The sequence below is a fragment of the Pongo abelii genome, chromosome 3 (assembly GCF_028885655.2).
Source record: "Pongo abelii isolate AG06213 chromosome 3, NHGRI_mPonAbe1-v2.0_pri, whole genome shotgun sequence".
In the NCBI taxonomy this organism is placed as follows: domain Eukaryota; kingdom Metazoa; phylum Chordata; class Mammalia; order Primates; family Hominidae; genus Pongo; species Pongo abelii.
In genome coordinates this window covers 179069520-179089345 of record NC_071988.2, presented here as the reverse complement: position 1 = coordinate 179089345, position 19826 = coordinate 179069520, and the positions used below count along the sequence as shown (strand labels likewise).

The 19826-nt window shown below is 36.1% G+C and overlaps 1 protein-coding gene across 1 annotated transcript in view; it reads right to left on the bottom strand.

Moving 5' to 3' along the window:
* GLRB (glycine receptor beta) overlaps nucleotides 1-18371 on the bottom strand; it is a 101697-nt gene extending 83326 nt beyond the window's left edge. Inside the window, 2 exon segments of the mRNA NM_001132363.2 lie at nucleotides 16396-16546; nucleotides 18249-18371. Of these exon segments, the coding sequence (NP_001125835.1) occupies nucleotides 16396-16517 (122 nt within the window). The 5' untranslated portion in view covers nucleotides 16518-16546; nucleotides 18249-18371.
* Nucleotides 18372-19826: the final 1455 nt, after the last annotated feature.

The following is a 19826-nucleotide window of genomic DNA, read 5'->3' as shown; positions in this document are numbered from 1 at the left end:
TTATAAAAGATATATACAAGATTATTCTATTTACATACAGTTTGAAACTAGGCAGCACCAGCATGGCACATGTATACATATGTAACTTACCTGCACATTGGGCACATGTACCATAAAACCTAAAGTATAATAATAATAATAATAATAATAATAATAATAATAATAAAATTAAATTAAAAATTAAAAAAAAAAAGGATAAAGCCAAAAAAAAAAAAAAAAAAAAAGAAACTAGGCAAAATTAATTTACTGAATGGTAATCACTGGAGTTGGCAATGAGTAATTTGGAAAGAAAGTGATGTCTAAGGTTTTGGACATGTTCTGTTTCTAGATCTGTGTGCTGGTTACCAATGTGAACATTTATTAAAGCTTATGATTGCTGCACTTTTCTATATGCATGTTACACATACTTCAAAAAGGTTTAAAAATAAATGCCCAAAAACAGCTTGTGTTTAATTATTTGTGTGTCACATATACAGAGAACAAACACATGCATAGACAGATTGAGGCAGAAAGACAGAGAGAGATTGCATAAAGCAATTAAAATATGGTATTATAATCTTTGATCAGTTAAAACTAAGTCTCTATGTAATATTCTATATGAGAAAGTAAATGCCTGTATCTAAATTTTTCATGGTGGTTTAAAAGATAACTCATGTTTCCCTCTCTGAAGAATTAGTCTATTGCTTTTTATCCCTTGAAAGCAGAGCCAAAGGGAACCATGTATTTTTTTTTTTTTTTTTTTTTTTTTGAGATGGAGTCTCGCTCTGTCACCCAGCCTGGAGTGCAGTGGCACGATCTCGGCTCACTGCAACCTCCGCCTCTCGGATTCAAGTGATTCTCCTGCCTCAGCCTCCCAAGCAGCTGGGACTAAAGGCATGTACCACCACGACTAGCTAATTTTTGTATTTTTAGTAGAGACAGGGTTTCATCATGTTGACTAGGATGGTCTTGATCTCTTGACTTTGTGATCAGCCCACCTCAGCCTTCCAAAGTGCTAGGATTACAGGCGTGAGTCACTGCGCCTGGCCAGAACTATGTATTTTATACTTCGCTTCTTTTTAGCTATGTTTTTGTGATCTTATTATATGAATGCATATGCATACATACAGCATGGAAAGGAAGTAAATCATTTATTGTTTCCTGACCACAGTAGCTTAGGAATGGTTTCTTATTTACAAAATGTCCATTGATAGCTAACATCCAAATTATATACTATTAATCAAACTAATGACTAGTTTTTAGGTGTGGAACACACATCTATGAAAGAGAAGATTGTCAGATTGTGTGCTCAGAAAGTAGCATTCTATTATTTAGAAAGAACTTCAATAAACTTTAAATGTATGTAAAAGACCATAAGTAAACCCAGTATGTTGCTTGAAAATGGCAAAGATATTCAAAGGCTAAGTGACAATCAAGATGAAAAATGTGTTCCCATTGGTGAGGGTAATGACTAAACATAAATATAGTGGCAAGAACATTAATGAAAAAACTTGGAATGGGAAGCAGAAGACCGAAGTTTAACTGCCAAATCTGCCACTAGCTAGTGGTAGGCCATTAGGAAAGCCATTTTACTACCTTTTGTGACTACAGTTTTCGAGTCTTCTAAATAAACAAGGACGACTCTGATAGGTACAGTACGACTAGAGTTAGCTTCAAGCAACCACCTGACTACTACTGACTGACTTTATGACCTTAAGAAAGCTATACAAACACTCTACACATCCTACGTTCTTTATATATGAATGCTGAATGATGCTGCTTGCAGTACAGATTCATTGTGAAAAGTCGATGGCCTCCCATGTGACAAGCATCTGGAACTAACTCTCACATAAAGAAGTCATGCCACAGATGTCTTATCTATCCCAGACCTAACACTCTGAGTTTATGAGGAAAGCTATGTGTAATAAGGTAACCCAGATATTTTCCCCATGATTAGGTTTTCTGTATTTAACTATTAGCTTAAGTAATGGTAAAAAAATAAAAATAAAAATGAGACCAAGAGTAGTAGTAAACATGCAAAACCACTTTGAACTCTTTAAAAGAGGCTCTACTATCACAAACATAGGTAATCCACCTTGTAGAATATTACAGTTAGAAAATACTTTTACATATAATTCCAAATTATACTATCAGAGAAGCTCTGTGAATAGGTACAGATTCTTATTTCTGTTTTACAGATAAGAAAGTCTTAGAGAAGCAAAGTGATCACTTATTCTAGGTCACAAATGTATTAAGTGATCTATTCTAAAGTAGAACCTATGTCTTTTTACTCAAAAATACCATTTCCATCTATCAAACCCCCAGAATAAACTTTTATCTCAATTACCCTAAGAAATCACATTGTTAATGTTTTTATCTTAAAGATCAGGACACTTATCCCAGAGAGAATCATCTGAGGATGCACAATTGGTCAGTAATAGAGTCAACTAGAACCCAAGTCTCCTGAATTTTCAATCCAATATTTTCTCCTCCATATTAATTCAACGAATTTCACCTTAAATTTATCATTATTGATTTTTGTAGCATTTGATTTTGTATAATGTTAATGGCAGGGAGTTCATAGAGTAGTTGACTTAGCTGGGACTAGAAGGATAAAGAGGGATGTAACAGATTAAGGGGGAAAGGACAGGACAAACCCTAGGAAGAAGTTAAAGAATAAACAACAGAATAGTGTCACGAAGAGATCAGGCTGCCCAGGAACACCAAGAAATGCAGCATGGCAGGAGAAGATACTGGAAGTGCAGAGCAGAATTGAAAAGAGAAAAGTTGGGTCACAAGCAATGAAGTAAGTGATTGGATATACACTGAGCATCACTCACGTTGACACTATAGAGTAACAGTCCTCAAAGTGTGGTCCACAGCCACAGGCTCCTGAAGGTACCCAAAACACTTGCAGGGGGTCTGTGGACAATACTTTGAGGAGTGTTACCCAGTGTTACACATTCTGTTACTGTCCACAGAGTCAAAACTATTTTTATCATAGTAATAATAAAATGTTATTTACTTTTTTCCACTATGTTGACATTTGCACTGATGGTACCAAAGCAATGGTGGGAAAAACTGTTGGTGTTTTAGCACAAATCAAGAAAATAATACTTAAATGTACTCACAGCCATTGCATTATTCAACATCATATACTAGCAGAAAAAAATAAACAAGAATTTTAAAAGACAGTTTCCTAAGCAATGTTCCTTAAGAATTAATAAAAAATATTAATTTTATTAAATGTTGAAACTTAACATCTTTTTAATGTTGTATGACAAAATGGAGAGTACCCATAAATCATTGTGCTGCACGCCAAACTATTATAATCGTTTCAAAAACATTACTTGAAAATTACAAGTGTAGTTATATGTAGAGATAGAGTGACTGTTTGACTTACTAGATAGACTGAACTTAATAGATTTAATAGATAGATTGAACTAGATAGACACTTTCCACGAAAAGCCATTTTCATGCAACACCATAGAAAACCTGTGGTAATTCAGATTTGAATATTTAGGAAAATATTTTTCAAAAGTGAATGAAGAGAACCTGTAACTTTGAGAAACACTACTCTATTTGTTGCCAGTGATAAAATACGAACTTCCAAACAAAAATTGGAATCTTAAAATTAATATTAGCCACCATGAGTTTGACAGCTTTCCAACACTCACAGACATTCCAATGATATCATAAGTGATATTAGATAGATATGATTTTTTTGATGTTGTATAATAAAATATGTCAACATTTGGAAAATCTGCAAAACCCAGAGAATCAGTATTTTCCAAATGATGTTACACAATCACAATTGGACAAAAGAACCACTCAAAGTGCAAGACAGACTAGTTGATTTTACTGCAACAGAGGACAAAATGTTCACTGATCTGATTTCAGATTTCACATTGCAACTCTCTTGTAAGAAACTAGCACTGGTTAAATTTTGTCATGACATTAAAGAAGAATATTCACAGTTACAAGGCCATTAAAATACTCTTCCCTTTTTCAATTTTATGTCTGCATGAAGTCATAATGTCTTCACGTACTTCAACCAAAACAATATATCACAACAAACTGAATACAGAAGCAGATAAGAGAATCCTGCTGTCTTCCATTAAACCAGCCATTAAACTGATTTGCTACAGTAAAACAATGCCCCACTTTGCATTAATTTTTTTCTTTTTGAAAATGCAGCTTTCATAAAAATAAGTTATTCATGTTAATATCCGTACAGTTATTTTAAGTGATTTAATCTTTTAAATTTCTGTTTCAATTTGTAATAAGGTAATTTCAATAGTATAAGCCACATAAACTAAAGCTCTTTGTGTCCCTAAACATGCTCTAGATTGTAGAGGGGACCTTAGACCAACAATTTGAGATCAACAATCTGAGATCAACAATTTGAGACCAACAATTTGTATCATTGAGATCAATGGTACAAATACCATTGTAGAGGATGAGCAAAGTAGAGAGGACAGGATCAGATTCAGGAATCTAGGAAAGCACTGCAATAACAGATTCAAGGTGACATGACTATGGCCTGACAGCGACCATAAAAGTAGAGATGAGGAGAAGTAGCTAGATGCAATACTCATTTCTAAACCATCAACAGAATGAGTAATTGATGAGATGATGAAAGTGAAAGGGCATGAAGGATTTGAAGATGCTTTTGTCATTTCTCATGAAAGGCTGGGTGTAGAGTTGGGGAATACAGATAGGAAAGCAAGTTTAATATGTTGGGTATGTTAATTTTGAGGTCCAGTAGGAAGCTGAAAATAATTACTTGGAAATCAAGAGTGAAGTTACATATAGAGATAAAGATATAGAAGCAATCATAGATACCAATAGATATTACTCAGGAGAAAATTGATAAGCAAGAAGCTAAAAGAACTAAGGATGAATACCTGGAAAACCCAATATGTCAGGAAGGACAATAAGAAATAGCCAGTGAAGGTGGTTAATCAGCTGTAGTCAGAAAGGTGGCTAAAAGGAGCCAGGAGTGAGTAAAGTTCAGGAAGCCAAATGTGGGATGGGTGAAATCGGAGATTGTTTCCGTTTACAGAAGATAGCTAGCCCTTACTGAGTAATAACAAGGACCTAAAATAAAGTCACTATATTTGTTTTAAAATAATAAAATTCATATCTTCATTTACTTATTTCTTTGAAACAGGGTCTCGCTCTGTCGCCCAGGCTGGAGTGCAGTAGCATGATCGCAATAATGGCTCACTGCAACCTTGTCCTCCTGGACTCAGGTGATTCTCCCACCTCAGCCTCCCAAGCAGCTGGGATTACAGGTGTGTCCCCCCTCTCCCATGCTTGGCTAATTTTTTTTTTATGTTTTGTGGAGATGAGGTCTCACTATGTTGCCCATGCTTGTCCTGAACTCCTGGGCTCAAGTGATCCTCCCACTTTGGCCTCCTGAAGTATTGAGATTACAAGTGTGAGCCATGGCGCCCAGCCCAAATCTTTATTAAAAGTAAAATTGTGTCAGGAGTCAGTCTTAATAGAATGATTAAGTGGCACATATTGTTTCATTTGTTGTAATAATGTTGCATGTCTTTTGTAATTTAAGGAAATTCAAGGTAAGTGAAGAAAAGAACTAGTGAATTAGAGCTCAAAAAGTATAGGCCATTTTATCCTACTAGTTGAAGAAATATAGTAATTAACAAAGGGGAAAATCAAAGTTAATAAAAGGAATACAAAAACTATATATATTTTTCCAGGTGGTGACTCTTTAATATGTTTGTAAGCACTTAGGAAAAAAAGAGCCAAAGAAACGAAGAAAATTTAAAACATAGGGGAGTAAAGTAAGCTAAGAGGTACATCTCAGAAGACAGTGAAGGAGATGGGATCCTAAAAAAATTCATTTTTTTGCTAAATCAAGAGAAAAGCAGAAAAGGAAGGATGATGCCTCAGGTAGCTTTAGAATGAAAATCAAGAAAGACTGAGGGATTCCCATCCAAGGACTTCTATTCTTTTCCTTTAAAATAAAAGTTAAAATTTTATGCTAACACTGAAAGGAACAAGATAAAAGGCAGGAACAATGTGGAGAGAGAAATTTAGAGCCTCTGAGGGGTAAGGAAAAGAATTTGGAACCAAAATGAAGACTTAGCCAAGACTAGATCAAAATAAATCAACCAAGATTCTAGATCACTGAAAACATCTACATTTGTATCATGAAGTCGAAAATATTATAGAGATTCCAGACACATAAAAGTAGAATGTATAGAGAATATTAAAGAATGTTGCAATAAGACCTTTAGATTATTTTGTCAGCCATGCCCATGGTATCACTGAGAGTTAAACATGATACAAAGAACACCACACATCCACTCATTAATAGGTAAGCCTTTTCTATTAGGTTATTCTCAGCAATCAGCCCAGGAGCAGTAAACTCCTACTATTGTTTTCTTGTATGAGGACTAATAAATGTCAGATGTGTCAAGGTATCCAACATATTTTATTAGCAATTTAATAAGTGCTTCACTGTTATTCCAATCAGAGCTCTAGAAATATTGTTTCATATTTACATCATTTCTCAGAGGAGCCATTTGTACGTACATAAATTTGAATAATTGGCTTCATGAATTCTAAGTGTAAATTTCCATAAAATACCCATGGTAAAGGAATTCATTTATAAAGAGACCTCAGCTCTCTTTAGCAGAGCAATGATATGTCTATTTCAGGTAGTAGCATAAGGAAAATATAGGAGACTTTTGCAAGTATACTTTTTTTTACTGTATTACAGAAATTATTTGCCTCCACAAGAAAAAAAAAGGATACATTTCAGTAAGTCAAATTCCTTAATCTGTGAACATTTGGTAGGCTAAGAATGCAGACAATTCACCTTCCTCATACCTTACTCTTCTACTTTGGAGTTCAGTTAAATACCTATGTTTTGATAAATCAACTCTGAAATTAGATTTCCTTTGGAGTTAACTTCCCTAAGAAATAGAATTTTGTGTATTCTTTTTCCACTGGTCAGGCTTGACTGGTTAAAAATTGGGAAACAAAAAGCACCAACAAAACACTAAAATAGTTAACCCTGAATATAAAGTTACCAAAGCAATCATAAACAAAACCGCATTGTATCATAAAAGATATGGCTGTCATAAATTAATGAATGAATAAAATTAGGAGACTATTGAGATCAAACTTTTCACTATACAAATGAGAAAACTGAGACTCAGATAGATTAAGTGACTTATTGAAAGTTACACAGCCAATTAGCAAAAGTGCTAAAGGAGATACAGCGGTGTTCTTTCTGCTATCTTATTATACAAGGTCTTTGCCATCATGATTTAGTAGACATACAAAGTAAATTTTAAACAATACGTGTTTTATCTCTAAACATCTAAACACAGTCCCAGTGAACCACTAACCCATCAAAAGATTAATTTAGGATTTGTCTATATCATCAGCTATCCATTTAATTTTCTTTGAACTAGCAAGCATAAATGGAGCTCTTATGCAAACAATTTTGAAGTAGGGCAGGATATAAAAGTATATATAACCATTTCATCTCAAGTACTTAAAATTTAGTTAGAGAGTTAAAACTACACAATAGAGTTCAATTAGAAAAGAAAAGACATCATTGTATAAAGAACTAATTCTAATCAAGTGTCAAAACATCCAGTATGCACAAAAAGGATTCTGAGATATCAAGAACAGGGAGTTTAATTTCAGTTTTAATCATAGGCCCATGAGATCTTGGGCATAAAAAGAACTTCTAAATACTTTTAACTTCCCATTGATGTTATTTGGGTCGTGTTCCTACCCAAGCTATGTTCAGTCACTCCAGCAACAAAGAAGCTCCTAAGGAAACCCATTTTCTCTTTGGACAGTTCTATATTTTCCTTTAATTGAACTTATCTTCCTCTGTTTCTCTCTTTGGTCTTAATTCTATAACTTGGAGTCATACAAAGAAAGTCTAGTCATTTTATATGACAACATCTCAAATAGAAGGTAATTACTCTTCTATTCTTCAGAGAAAATAATGCACAATAGAATTAATCGAACAACACAACAGACTCACATTCATGCAAATACCGATCATGATTCTCCAAACAAACTCACATGTAATTCTAACTCTCATAAATTATGGCAACCAGAATTCAACATAATGCTTCAGGTAATATACTCACCATGAGATTAATACTTTTTTATTTCTAAACATTGTATTTCTATCAATATCCAAGACATCAAAGCATTAATAAGCCACAACACTATTAATTCAGATTAATCATATTCTCAACTAAAACTTATTTTAAATGTTTTATAAAGCAAAGCAATATCTAAGATGAGCTCTGAGGGACTAGTCAAGCCTAGATATATTAAGCAAGAAGTTGTCATTCCAAACATAAACATGTCCAAGCACACATAATAGCAAGGGAAGATTAGGAACAACAGCAGATAAGCCTTCCCAAAATAGGAGAGTAGGCTTGGGTATGGCTGACACCTGTAACCCCAAGTCTTTGGGAGACCAAGGCGGGAGGACCACTTGACGCCAGGAGTTTGAGGCTGCAATGAGCTATGATCACACCACTGAACTCCAGCCTGGGCAACAGAGTAAGATCCTGTCTCTAAAAACATACATTCATATATACATACCTACACACATAATATAAGAGAGTTGTTTCACATAAATTTAGAAATATAAGTCAGGGAGGCCCTTGAAAATCAAGGTAAGAAGTATGTACTGGAGTTCAAGAACCATCCGGTAGTAAGATATTGTAAGTTTTCAAACATAAGAATAACAAGATGAAAATACAGTCCAGGCACGGTGGCTCACGCCTGTAATCCCAACACTTTGGGAGGCTGAGGTGGGTGGATCACGAGGTCAGGAGATCGAGACCATCCTGGCTAACATATCGAAACCCCATCTCTACTAAAAACACAAAAAATTAGCAGGGTGTGGTGGCACGTGCCTGTAGTCCCAGCTACTCGGGAGGCTGAGGCAGGAGAATCACTTGAACCCGGGAGGCAGAGGTTGCAGTGAGGTGAGATCACCCCATTGCACTCCAGCCTGGCTAACAGAGCGAGACTCCATCTCCAAAAAAAAAAAAAAAAAAAAAAAAAGATGAAAATACAGATGGCATGTTAAGATGGATAATAATGATAGAAAAGCTAGGGTGAATAACTAGGAAGATATAGTAACACATATGTTAAAAATAATGGTGGCTGGGCATGGTGGCTCCTGCCTGGAATCTCTGTACTTAGGAGGCCAAGGCAGGAGGATTGCTGGAGGCCAAGAGTTGGAGGTGGCAGTTAGCTATGATCACAACACCGCACTCCAGCCTGGATGACAGAATTAGATCCTGTCTCCAAAAAGGAAAATAAAATAATGGTAAGAGCAGATGTAGCGAAAAAAAAATTCAACGTGGCAGATATAGGAGATCATTTTAAGAGAATGTTAGGTTCCATTTAAGCTTCATGCCTGGGTAACTGGAATAATAAGGATGCTGATTTCCTTTTGGAAAAAGAAGATCAATTCAATTGATTGCAAAATAACAGCATGCCATTAAAATTGTTCAATAAGTAATAAGAAAATACATAACTAAACATCAGTGAAAAATTCAATCTAGATACGTAACAGCGATAACAGGCAATTTTCAATAGTATCCATTTTATAGATTGTCCATATCCTTTTCCAATCAGCCTTTCATCTTTTGGCCAATGTCTTTGTCTTGAGTATTTCCACTAGGAAGTAAGAAACTGGAATTATACTAAAATCTATTTCATCTATTAATGAATAGAAGATAAAGGAGACAAAAGAGTCAGAATAGGAAGATGGCTAATATAATACCCAAGCAGCATATAGTGGCATTGAATAATCAATGAATAATCAATAGTAACCTACCCTTCTTAGTACATACAGACTGAAGTATGAAAATGCTATCATTCAATGGTACAATCTCTCTCTGAAGGAGACAAAAAAAATCATAACAGCATCAAACCATTTACATATGCACACACAATTTTTAGTTTATGAAAAAACTAACAGAAAGAAATCACATTTTCTCAACATACACACAGAACAAGAATAAAAATTAAAAGTTATTTGTGTAATTATTTTAAAGCTAGAGTTCCAACAGCTTGAAGGAAAGATAATTTAGAAGGTAGGATAATACATGCTAACACTACTATAAATAATAGCAGCCCTCAACACTTAAGGGCTTGTTATTAAGCTTCCCAGACCTAAGATACAAGTATGGGCCAAAATGGGAGAAAAGAGGTGAGATTTCCAATGCAACTTTCAAACATATTAGTTTCACTTATTGTAAGCTATTAAATGTTTGAAATTCAAACAGTATTCAACAAAAGATAGAAGTTTCCTAATGGTGGTGGCAAAAAAATGTAGTATGTGACAAGGCGTTGTATAGCTTGGCCAAATTCACTATTAAAAAGTGCTTATTATGTCTGCTATGAGCAAAAATAGAAACGGCAAACAATATTCAGTTTTATTTTTAATTGAGGGAGTTCTGGTTTTTTAATTATTGTTATTCAATAAAAAATCTGAAAGTTTATTTTAGTATGTTCTAGTTTCATATATGATGTACCTACAAATATAAATCCATAAAACTATGCCTTATAAATTATGGCAGCATTTATTAGATCATTATATTTGTTATCCTATGATCATTATTTCTTGAAAATTATAGTAGCTTGACATATTTCTTCTTACTATTACAGCTAAGGTCAGAAAAGAGAAAAGTTTTTCTGGGTTTGAAAGAAATGTTTTAAAAAATATTATTCATGAAATTTCAAATCTTAATAATAAGATTTTAAAATCCTTATTATTAACACACCACCAACATACATTTATCTTATGTACTAGAGCTTTCTAAGTCAATTCCCCCAAAATAAAGACATACTTAAATAAATAGATCAAGATAAAATTTTTAAAACGTAATTCTCTGTGGGTTACTTTGCTATTAGATAATGATAAAGCTGTAATCAAATACAATGTATTAGAACCACTGAATCTCAAAAATTGCACAAGTTGAAATCACGTTATATCAGTCTCTGGTCTAACCGCCTGTCTAATGCTCAAGCTTTCTCTAAAATATGCCCACCAAGTAATTATCCCACGTGCCTGCATACCTCCACTTATTGTGAACTTCACCACCTCCCTTCCTAATCAATTACATCTAGGCAGAACTCATCAAAAGTTCTTAACTTGGAGCCAAAAATATGCCTCCCCGTAGCTTCTATTCATTAGTACTGCTTTTAATTATTGGTGCCAAGCAACAAAGTCTACCTTCTCATCACCATCACAGTTTTTTGAAACTTTGGAGAAAATTTTCAAGTATCTCAGTTCCTTCAGCTCTTCCTAATGTGACATGATTTTAATTACTTCTACTATTCTTATTTCTCTCTCCTGAAAATATTTCTGCACTAGCACAGAGCAGAACTCTCCGTAAACCTTGCTTTAAATACTTCTAAAAAGTAATATACTTAACATAAAATTAGCAAAATAGTTTCACTATTCAAATAAATAGTTCTTATTTTACTAATTTTATGTTAAGAATATGTTAATTTTAAGAATGTCTTTCTTAAAATACTAAATTGTATGTATGTGTGTATATATATATAAAAAACACTATTCATTTGTCTGATAATTATTATGTAATATTTTTCCCAAATGTGCTCTGCCAAGCTATGTTTTCCCTCATCCTATACTTACCCAAGTGGCTTCTAGACCAAAGTGCAATTTATTCTTCAACAGTGTTAGACCTATCTCATTTAGCCCTTCAAGATCATATTGGATCCTAATTCTGCCTCACATATTCACTACATGTCTGAATATCACAGAGCCTCAGTTTGGATTTTTTCTCTGTATAGTTTTATTTCAGTCATTGACAAATAATTGACTATGATGAGGCCAAAACTGAACCAGGTAACATAATCCAGGATGAAGATGTTCCACTAATTACCTAGCTGCTAACTCACCTAGTTATCCTTATATTGAGACCATATTTCTAAATTTTCCACAGGGATCATATCAGTCAATTTCAGGTAACTTAACAAAATCCAAATATAATGACTTAATATAAGATAGTTGAAGATCTTTAGGTTTTTATTCACTTCATTAAATAAATTTTTATTATATGTATATTTTGTGCCAGGAGCTATGTTGCTCGCTGGTGATTAAGGTAATCAAGACACTGCTCTCATGGAGCTTACAATCTAGTGGGGAAAGCAGACAATTACAATAGATAATTATCATACTGTATTATAGATGAGTGGCAATTGGGGAACTGTGGGGGCACAGAATGTGATTATCTAAATCCTCGGGATTAGGAAAGGTTTCCCAAAGAAGACAATAGGGTTTGAGTCTGAGTTAAGTTTGAGGTCATTATGAAACAATCAGATTAAAATGTTGGATGTATGGGTGTGGTGCTCTTCAGAGAGGTACGGGCTATATATACAGACAGAGAAATCAACAGTAAGTGGTAGTTATAGCCATGAATTTGGATGAGACCCACTGACACAGGTTAACTAAAAAGAAGAAAAACATTGGCATTTCAGGGAAAGGGAAGAACACTTGCAGAGATGTGAAAGAGCACAGGTATATGAGAGTTGATGTGTGTGAGGCTAAGGCAGGGGCAGGGGTTGGGATGGGGAAGATACTGCTGGAGGTATCAGAGGCCAGTTCATCAGGAACCTTGTGTGTGGAGCCAAAAAATTTCCACCTTATCCAGAACACTGTGGTGTCCTTTAAAGTGTTCTCAATATTGACACGACCTGACTGGACTCAAGACACTATTGGGAAAATACACAGTAAGGTCAATGTAGCATATGAATTAATGGAGGAAGATAAGAAGCAGGAAGGCTGAAAAGGAGTCAATGAAGAGGGTGGGAAGGAGTAGCTAAGGCAATGTCCCACATGGGAATGAAAATGTAAGACATATTCCAGTGATAGTAATTGACGAGTTCTGGTGACTACTGAATTTGAGAAGCTAAGGTAGAAAGAGATGGTCTAAGGTGATCCCCAGGATTGTAGTATGAATGAAAAGGTGGAAATGGTGTCATCTGGTGAGAAGAGGAGTTCACTACTCTGAATACAGTGATTATCCATTGTATTATTCACATGATTCTGAGTTCAGGTTTTATCATTTCAAGTTAAATTTGAGTTTCATGATGGGACGGTCAAGTTGAAATGGTGAATGTATGGGTGTGGCACTCTAGAGAGATCTGAGCTGTACATAAAGACTTAGGAGTTAACAGTGAGTAGATGGTAACTACAACCATGGATTTCTACAAAATCACTCAGGTAGAATGAAAAATCAGAGGAAAGACCAAAAGATTAAAGGCAATGTCAAATGTAAGCTGTAAAATAAAAAGGTAACTGTCCAAGGACTTATCTAAAATATTTTTATTAATTTAAAGTTTATTTCTTATTTGTTAATACATATTAAATTTCTAAAGTTTTTGGAAGCAAATTTATCAGATACTTTGTCAGTCTGGTACTAGTGCTTCACTTACATATCAAAAAAACAACAGGTTAGAAAAAAGAAACAGCAAAGAGGCCAAGAAAAGTTTATGATCTGACTCAAGCTCAGCATCAATATTAAATCGTAGAATATCAAGGAACTCCAGTCCTTTATTTCTCCTACATTTTAAAACATGTTTCCTCTATTTACAGTCTTGGGGGGAAATGTTGTTATAACAGTAAAACTGGAAGATTTCACTCTGGATTGCTACACATGAACTGCTTATGTCTATGCACCCACATTGCTTCATCCACTCTACTCAAAAAAAAAAGTGTAAACAAATGAAAACATCACTGGGCAAGAATTTTACCATCCTGAGGAGTATTAGGGTAGTCTGTACTTGATTTCTGGGTTTTGTAATTTTAAATATTCCTCTTAGTCAAGATGTTTAATAAATAAGCAACTTACACAGGCTAAGCAAACTGGATCATTCTCTAACATACATACAATTTGCATATTCTTTCACAGCCCATTATTATAGCTCAAATTCTTAATCAAGACGTCTGAAAGAAATTTGATATGATAGATCCAATCATAGTCAGGGACAACCCTAGTCTTCTGAAGTTCTTAATTCAGTGATAATCAGAATTCTTAATAAAATGCTCAAATGAAAAATATACAACTCTAACTCTCCAAGGTACATCCACTTTTTAACAAGCCAGACTTCTGGCAGCATCACATCGCAATGGTTAATAAAGCTTGATCTAGTCTCATAATTATTTTTAAAAAACCTATAATGTAAAAATTCAAAGATAAAATTTCAATTAATTACTCAACATATCTAAAATATTGAGATGTGGGCTTAACAGGCATATGTTGGGTCTTCCACTTGAAGATGTCATATTCATCAGAAGAGAACTCTTATTGTTATACTCTTTATCTACTAAATTTAACTTTGAAAATCTGTCTTAAATAACTATACACACCATAAGTATATACAGTCTACACATAAGGCTATTTAATAATGTAGTTGTGAAAAGAGAATGTCCTCTAAAATACTCTCGTAATATATATGGTAGTTATAAGATTTGCTGTCGCCATCGTCAGAATAATTTGATTATGACATTTGATGTAGGACAGCGGGTGGGTGTACCGGGAGAACAAGAGCCTTATCAGCTTCCTCAGATAGAGAAACCCAAGATGGCTTGATTCCATACATAGAATTATGGTGACTATATGACATAGACAACAGTTTGTGTTAATGTCCCAACATTCATCAAAGAAAAGGTAATAGAAAGAATATCTAAAACACAAAGAAGTGTCCTTTCGCTTAGGAAGACTAAGGCCTGACAATGTCCAGTTCCCTAAAATGCTAATCTCCAGCTTGTAGCACAAAAACAGTAACAGTGAAGAGTTGAGATGGTTGTAGATTGTGGTTATTCCTGAACCTACCTCCATTTTTCCCAGCTGATACCCAGCTGGGCAGATGGCCAAGAAGGGACACACAAACATAATTCAGGGCCATTGTGTCATATACCCAGAAATTTGGCCCTGACATCAGAATATGCTGCAGCACTAGAATAAGCAGCACTATTAAGGGTGAAAATCAGGAAATATCCCTTCAAATGGAGCTGAATTTAATGCTAGACATTACGTGGATCATGATACTCTCTCCAGAATTTTACTCTCACAAATTCATACAAACACCTATTACAAAATACCAATTCTAGTGTCCTTTCTTTACAAAATATACTTCCCAAAGTGTACCTCATCTCTTACAGAACATCTGTAAAACTATAATAATCTCTATTTAAATAATAATGATGCTGGAATAAAATGTTATCTATGATCAATATTACATTTGAGAAATATTAATTGAAGATGACCTGTAATAGAAAATTAACTTTTATTCCAAATCACTGCATATATTGCATTATTACCTAAAAGCACATTATATTTTGAGAAAGTTGTTTACTCATATACTGTACAATTGCTCTATTTTACTTTCATTGACCAGTAATGTTAATCTTTCCTATTAAAAAAAAGACTTGGCCAGGTGTGGTGAACCACGCCTGTAATCCCAGCACTTTGGGAGGCCAAGGCAAGCAGATCACCCAGGGTCAGGAGTTGGAGACCAGCCAGATCAACATGGTGAAACCTCGTCTCTACTAAAAAATACAAAAATTAGCTGGGGGTGGTGGTGGGCACCTGTAATCCCAGCTACTTGGGAGGCTGAGGCAGGAGAATTGCTTGAACCTGGGACGTGGAGGTTGCAGTGAGCAGATATTGTGCCACTGCACTCCAGCCTGGGTGACAGAATGAGACTTCATCTAAAAAAAATAAACAAGACTCCACACCACAAAACTTCGTCTTATGTGGGGGATGTGCTGGATTTAGAATTTGTGTTTTCAAGTAATTTCAAATTTAATGACCTGCTTTCTACAAAATATCCTAATCTCCTAATATAACTTATTTATAATTACTAAAATAGAAAATTGATCTATCATATGAATTTCCTTTTGCCATGCATACATATGAACTGACCTTAAGATCACAGTTACCTATCTGACTTTTAAATAAAATATTATTAAATATTTTAGGGTTTTTTTTAAAAAAAAACTTTTTGAACTGGTATTTGCTCAAAACACAGTATATCAGTATCCAATTAAAGTTGCACAGCATATTTAGCATAAGAAAAAAATAGTGACTTTTTCTACTTTTGTAAACAATGTATAAAAATTATATAAACCCATGGCATGATTTAAAAAAAGAAAACTATAAAACCACCTTGAACATTGGGAATTAATTCTCACATTCTAAACCTCTCTTCACCCTATCATTTTCTGTCTCTGTAACAGATGGATATATATTCTGATACGAAAAGTTTTGTTGATGTGTGTCTTCATAAACCACCTTACTTTTATAAAACACGCAATAACATTTCTCCATATAAGAATATAAGACATGAAGAACATACGATGGGCATAGATACTGCTTCTTTTTCCCCTTCCCTTTCTTTGAAGACTTTTCCTTAGAATAGGCTTCTTCCACCCACAAGGAAATTAAAATTAAAAAGGCAGTTGTCAATAAAAACTTCATCTTGAAAACTTAAATTTCAGAAGATCGATCTACAAGAGAGAACAAGAAAATGTTTACATTTATGAAGCAAATGATAACTACATGACTGTCCCTTCAAAGAGTATAATCATTACTATCCAAAGGGCAAGTACATTTGTACATCAAATCCTCGTTGCTCAGTCCTACGTGGTAATACTTCACAACATATTTAGTATTTTTTATATAGTAGCTGTAAAGTCTTTTTTATATAGCAGTAAAAGTCAGTTTAAATAATGGCACATAGAAAACAAGACCGCCAATGAGATATAATAGGTTACTGTATAAAATTTCTGATTCTATAGCTACACAAAATTATAAAATGATATTGAATTGCACAGTATATCAAAAATATGTTTAGAAAGATATCTGGAAGCATGTTTTAACACAGCGTTAAAATGATTATCTTCGGCTAGTACATTGGAAGTATCTTTTTCTTTTTAAATTTTTATATTGTTTGAAGTTCTTATGTATATTTTTTCAAAAACAATGTATTTTAAAGAAAAAGAAATTCTAAGTATTAAAAACCTGACAGATAAAAGAAAAAATTAATATCAAAGAGTTCCACATTCAAAATTCATTGCTTTTTTATTTAAACACATTAAATTGGCAAGCTACCTTTTTGCCCAAAAAAGGTGCCTCTTAAGTTAGCTTTAAAGCTTTCTTACTTATTTGCTACTAACATTTATCATCAAAAAGATTACTTCAGAAATTCTACAACAAGAAATAAAACAAGTGTTGTTACATTTTTTTCAAATTATCGTCCTAGCCATATTTTAATAACATTTTTCATGCTCAAATCAGAATTATATTCTTGCCAGAGATTCTGATAAATAAAAAATAATTAAGCCTCTACTGACACTAGAGAAGTTCAAACTCTTCGGCATCCTTCATTTCCAAACCATAAATTGTTTCTCTTTCATTGTTTTCCGCAGGGTAAAAGACCTGTCATATTCTTCAATGCTAACTTAATTCCCATCTCCCATCTCACCCTCATAAATTTGCTTCTCCTTATGTCGTGTTTTTCATCTCCCCCCCCCAGGATTCTTCCCCCCATATTTATCTTTTACACACACTCGAGGCAAGCCAGACGGGCTTATCCCTGGGTACTTTAAATTGAAGACAACAGAGGGGGCTCATCAGACCAACAGCAACAACACAAGGTTCTCCTCTGGCAACTTCACAGCATTGGACGCTCCCTTCCCCCATCCGACAGCGGCACCTGCTTCCAGACACCTTTGCCCACAGCAGCAGGTACTTCTCCCACTTTCACATCCTTGCCCCCCAAAAAAGGAGGGCTGAGCCCTCCTAACGCTTCGAAAAACAGAGAAATTCAACACTCTGCTCTGTCCTCACCCCTAATCTTTCAAGGGGGACAGCTGCATTGACTGGAAGATCCTCATAAACAAAACAACGCAAGGAGCCCTCCTGGCCAACCTTGCCTTCCCTAATTACCCCGGCCCTCTGCATCCCTCCACCCGGAGCGTCTCCGCGGGCGCCACCGCAGCGGGGACCCGGCTGCCGCTGCCAGGCGCCCCGCGCCCCTCTCCCGCGCAGGGCAGCGCGCGTCCTCCCCTGCACGCCGCAGTGCTCCTCGCGCTCCGCCGCCCCGGGCTTGACCCGCTCTTTCCGCAGAGGCGTCTATTCCCGTCCTCAGACCACCGTCGCCGCCCCAACCCGCGTCCCCTCCTCCTAAGTGGAGCTCCTGGCACTTACCCGGAGGCGCCCCTGCCCACAACCGCCGGGCGAGATCGTGGAGGCTCCGGGCCGAGGTGGCAGTGGCTGCTAGGGGTGCAGCGGGCGCCGAGCGGGGGCAGCTGCGTCCCAGCCGCCCGCGCCACCGCCGAGCTCGGCTGACGCGCCTGCTCGGGCCGCGGAGCCTGCGCCGTGGCGCGCCGCGGTCGGGGCCGCAGCGGGGACAGCGCGGGCCGCGGGGGAACCTGGCGACCGCGGGCGGGGGAGGGAAGAGGTGTCCCGACAGAGCAACGTCACGGCATCGTCCCCTTCAGGCACTGGAGGGGTTACCGAGCAGAAATGTGTACCCCCTTCACTCCTTAGGGGACTAAAGGAGTTGGGGACGAAGGGCGGGAATGATAGTGTCGGTACAAAAAGAAAAAACCTTTCAAGGAGCTGGGATTGCTTGGGGTCAGCTTTTGACCACTAGCAACAAACAACAACAGAGCAACAAATGACCTTCTTGGGTCAAAGCGAACAAAACACATTTTCTGTCATTTCATCATTTGCCTGGAACCCAGACATCCAGCTTAATCTCGGGGTCTTCCAATTTCTAAAAGCCTGAACTTTCTGAGCAAGCTTAAATTGGTCAAAATTACTGACAATATAGTCATACAGGTAATACTATTTTTAACAACTCTTACATAATTCACATGTGTACAGAACTTGACAGTTCCAAAACACCTTTCACTCACCTTATCTCACGTGGCCCTCACCACATTCCTGGGCAAGTTTTGTCATTCTTCCACTTCTGTAGATGAAGAATCTGAAACTCAGTTATATTAAGAGATTTACTTAGAGTTACAGAGATCTTGAAAGAAATTTACCAGAGATTCAAAGTTAGTGATTTTTGCATATCTGAACCAGATAGGGTCTCTGCCTTATAAGAGCAAAATGCTGTTGTCCTCATCCTTGTGAAGAAGTAGCCCTTACTTGGATATGCAGCCCTTAAATAACAGATAAGTCTATCCTATTACCTCTTGAATGTATGCCTGATTGATTTTTTTTAATTTTTATTTTTAAGCAACAGGAGCTCACTTTGTTGCCCAGGCTGCAGTGCAGTGGCACAATCATAGCTCACCGCAATCTTGAACTTCTGGGCAATCAAGAGATCCTCTTGTCTCGGTCTCCCTAGTATAGTAGCTGGAACAACAGGCACAGGCCATTGTGCTCCACTAATTATTATTATCTTTTTTTAAGAGACAGCGTCTCTGGCTTTGTTGTCCAGGATGGTCTCCAACTCTGCCCTGAAGCCATCTGCCTGCCTCAGCCTCCCAAGCTGGGGGGATTACAGGCTTGAGTCACCCCACCCCACTACACCAGGCCCTGATGGATTTTTTTTATTAAAAAAGCATTGTCTCAAGTGAGCATCACTTAGCATTGTGTTGTGGACCTACAGATGTATCCAGTAATAAATTTTTCCACCCACAGCCTATGGAGGAAAGGAACATTTCCTGCATATAACCGTGTTCCATAAGCTTCATGAGATATTCTGCTGCCTAAGAGTAGTGATCATTAATAAGTGATCATTACCTTATTTACATTACAAAATGATCATTA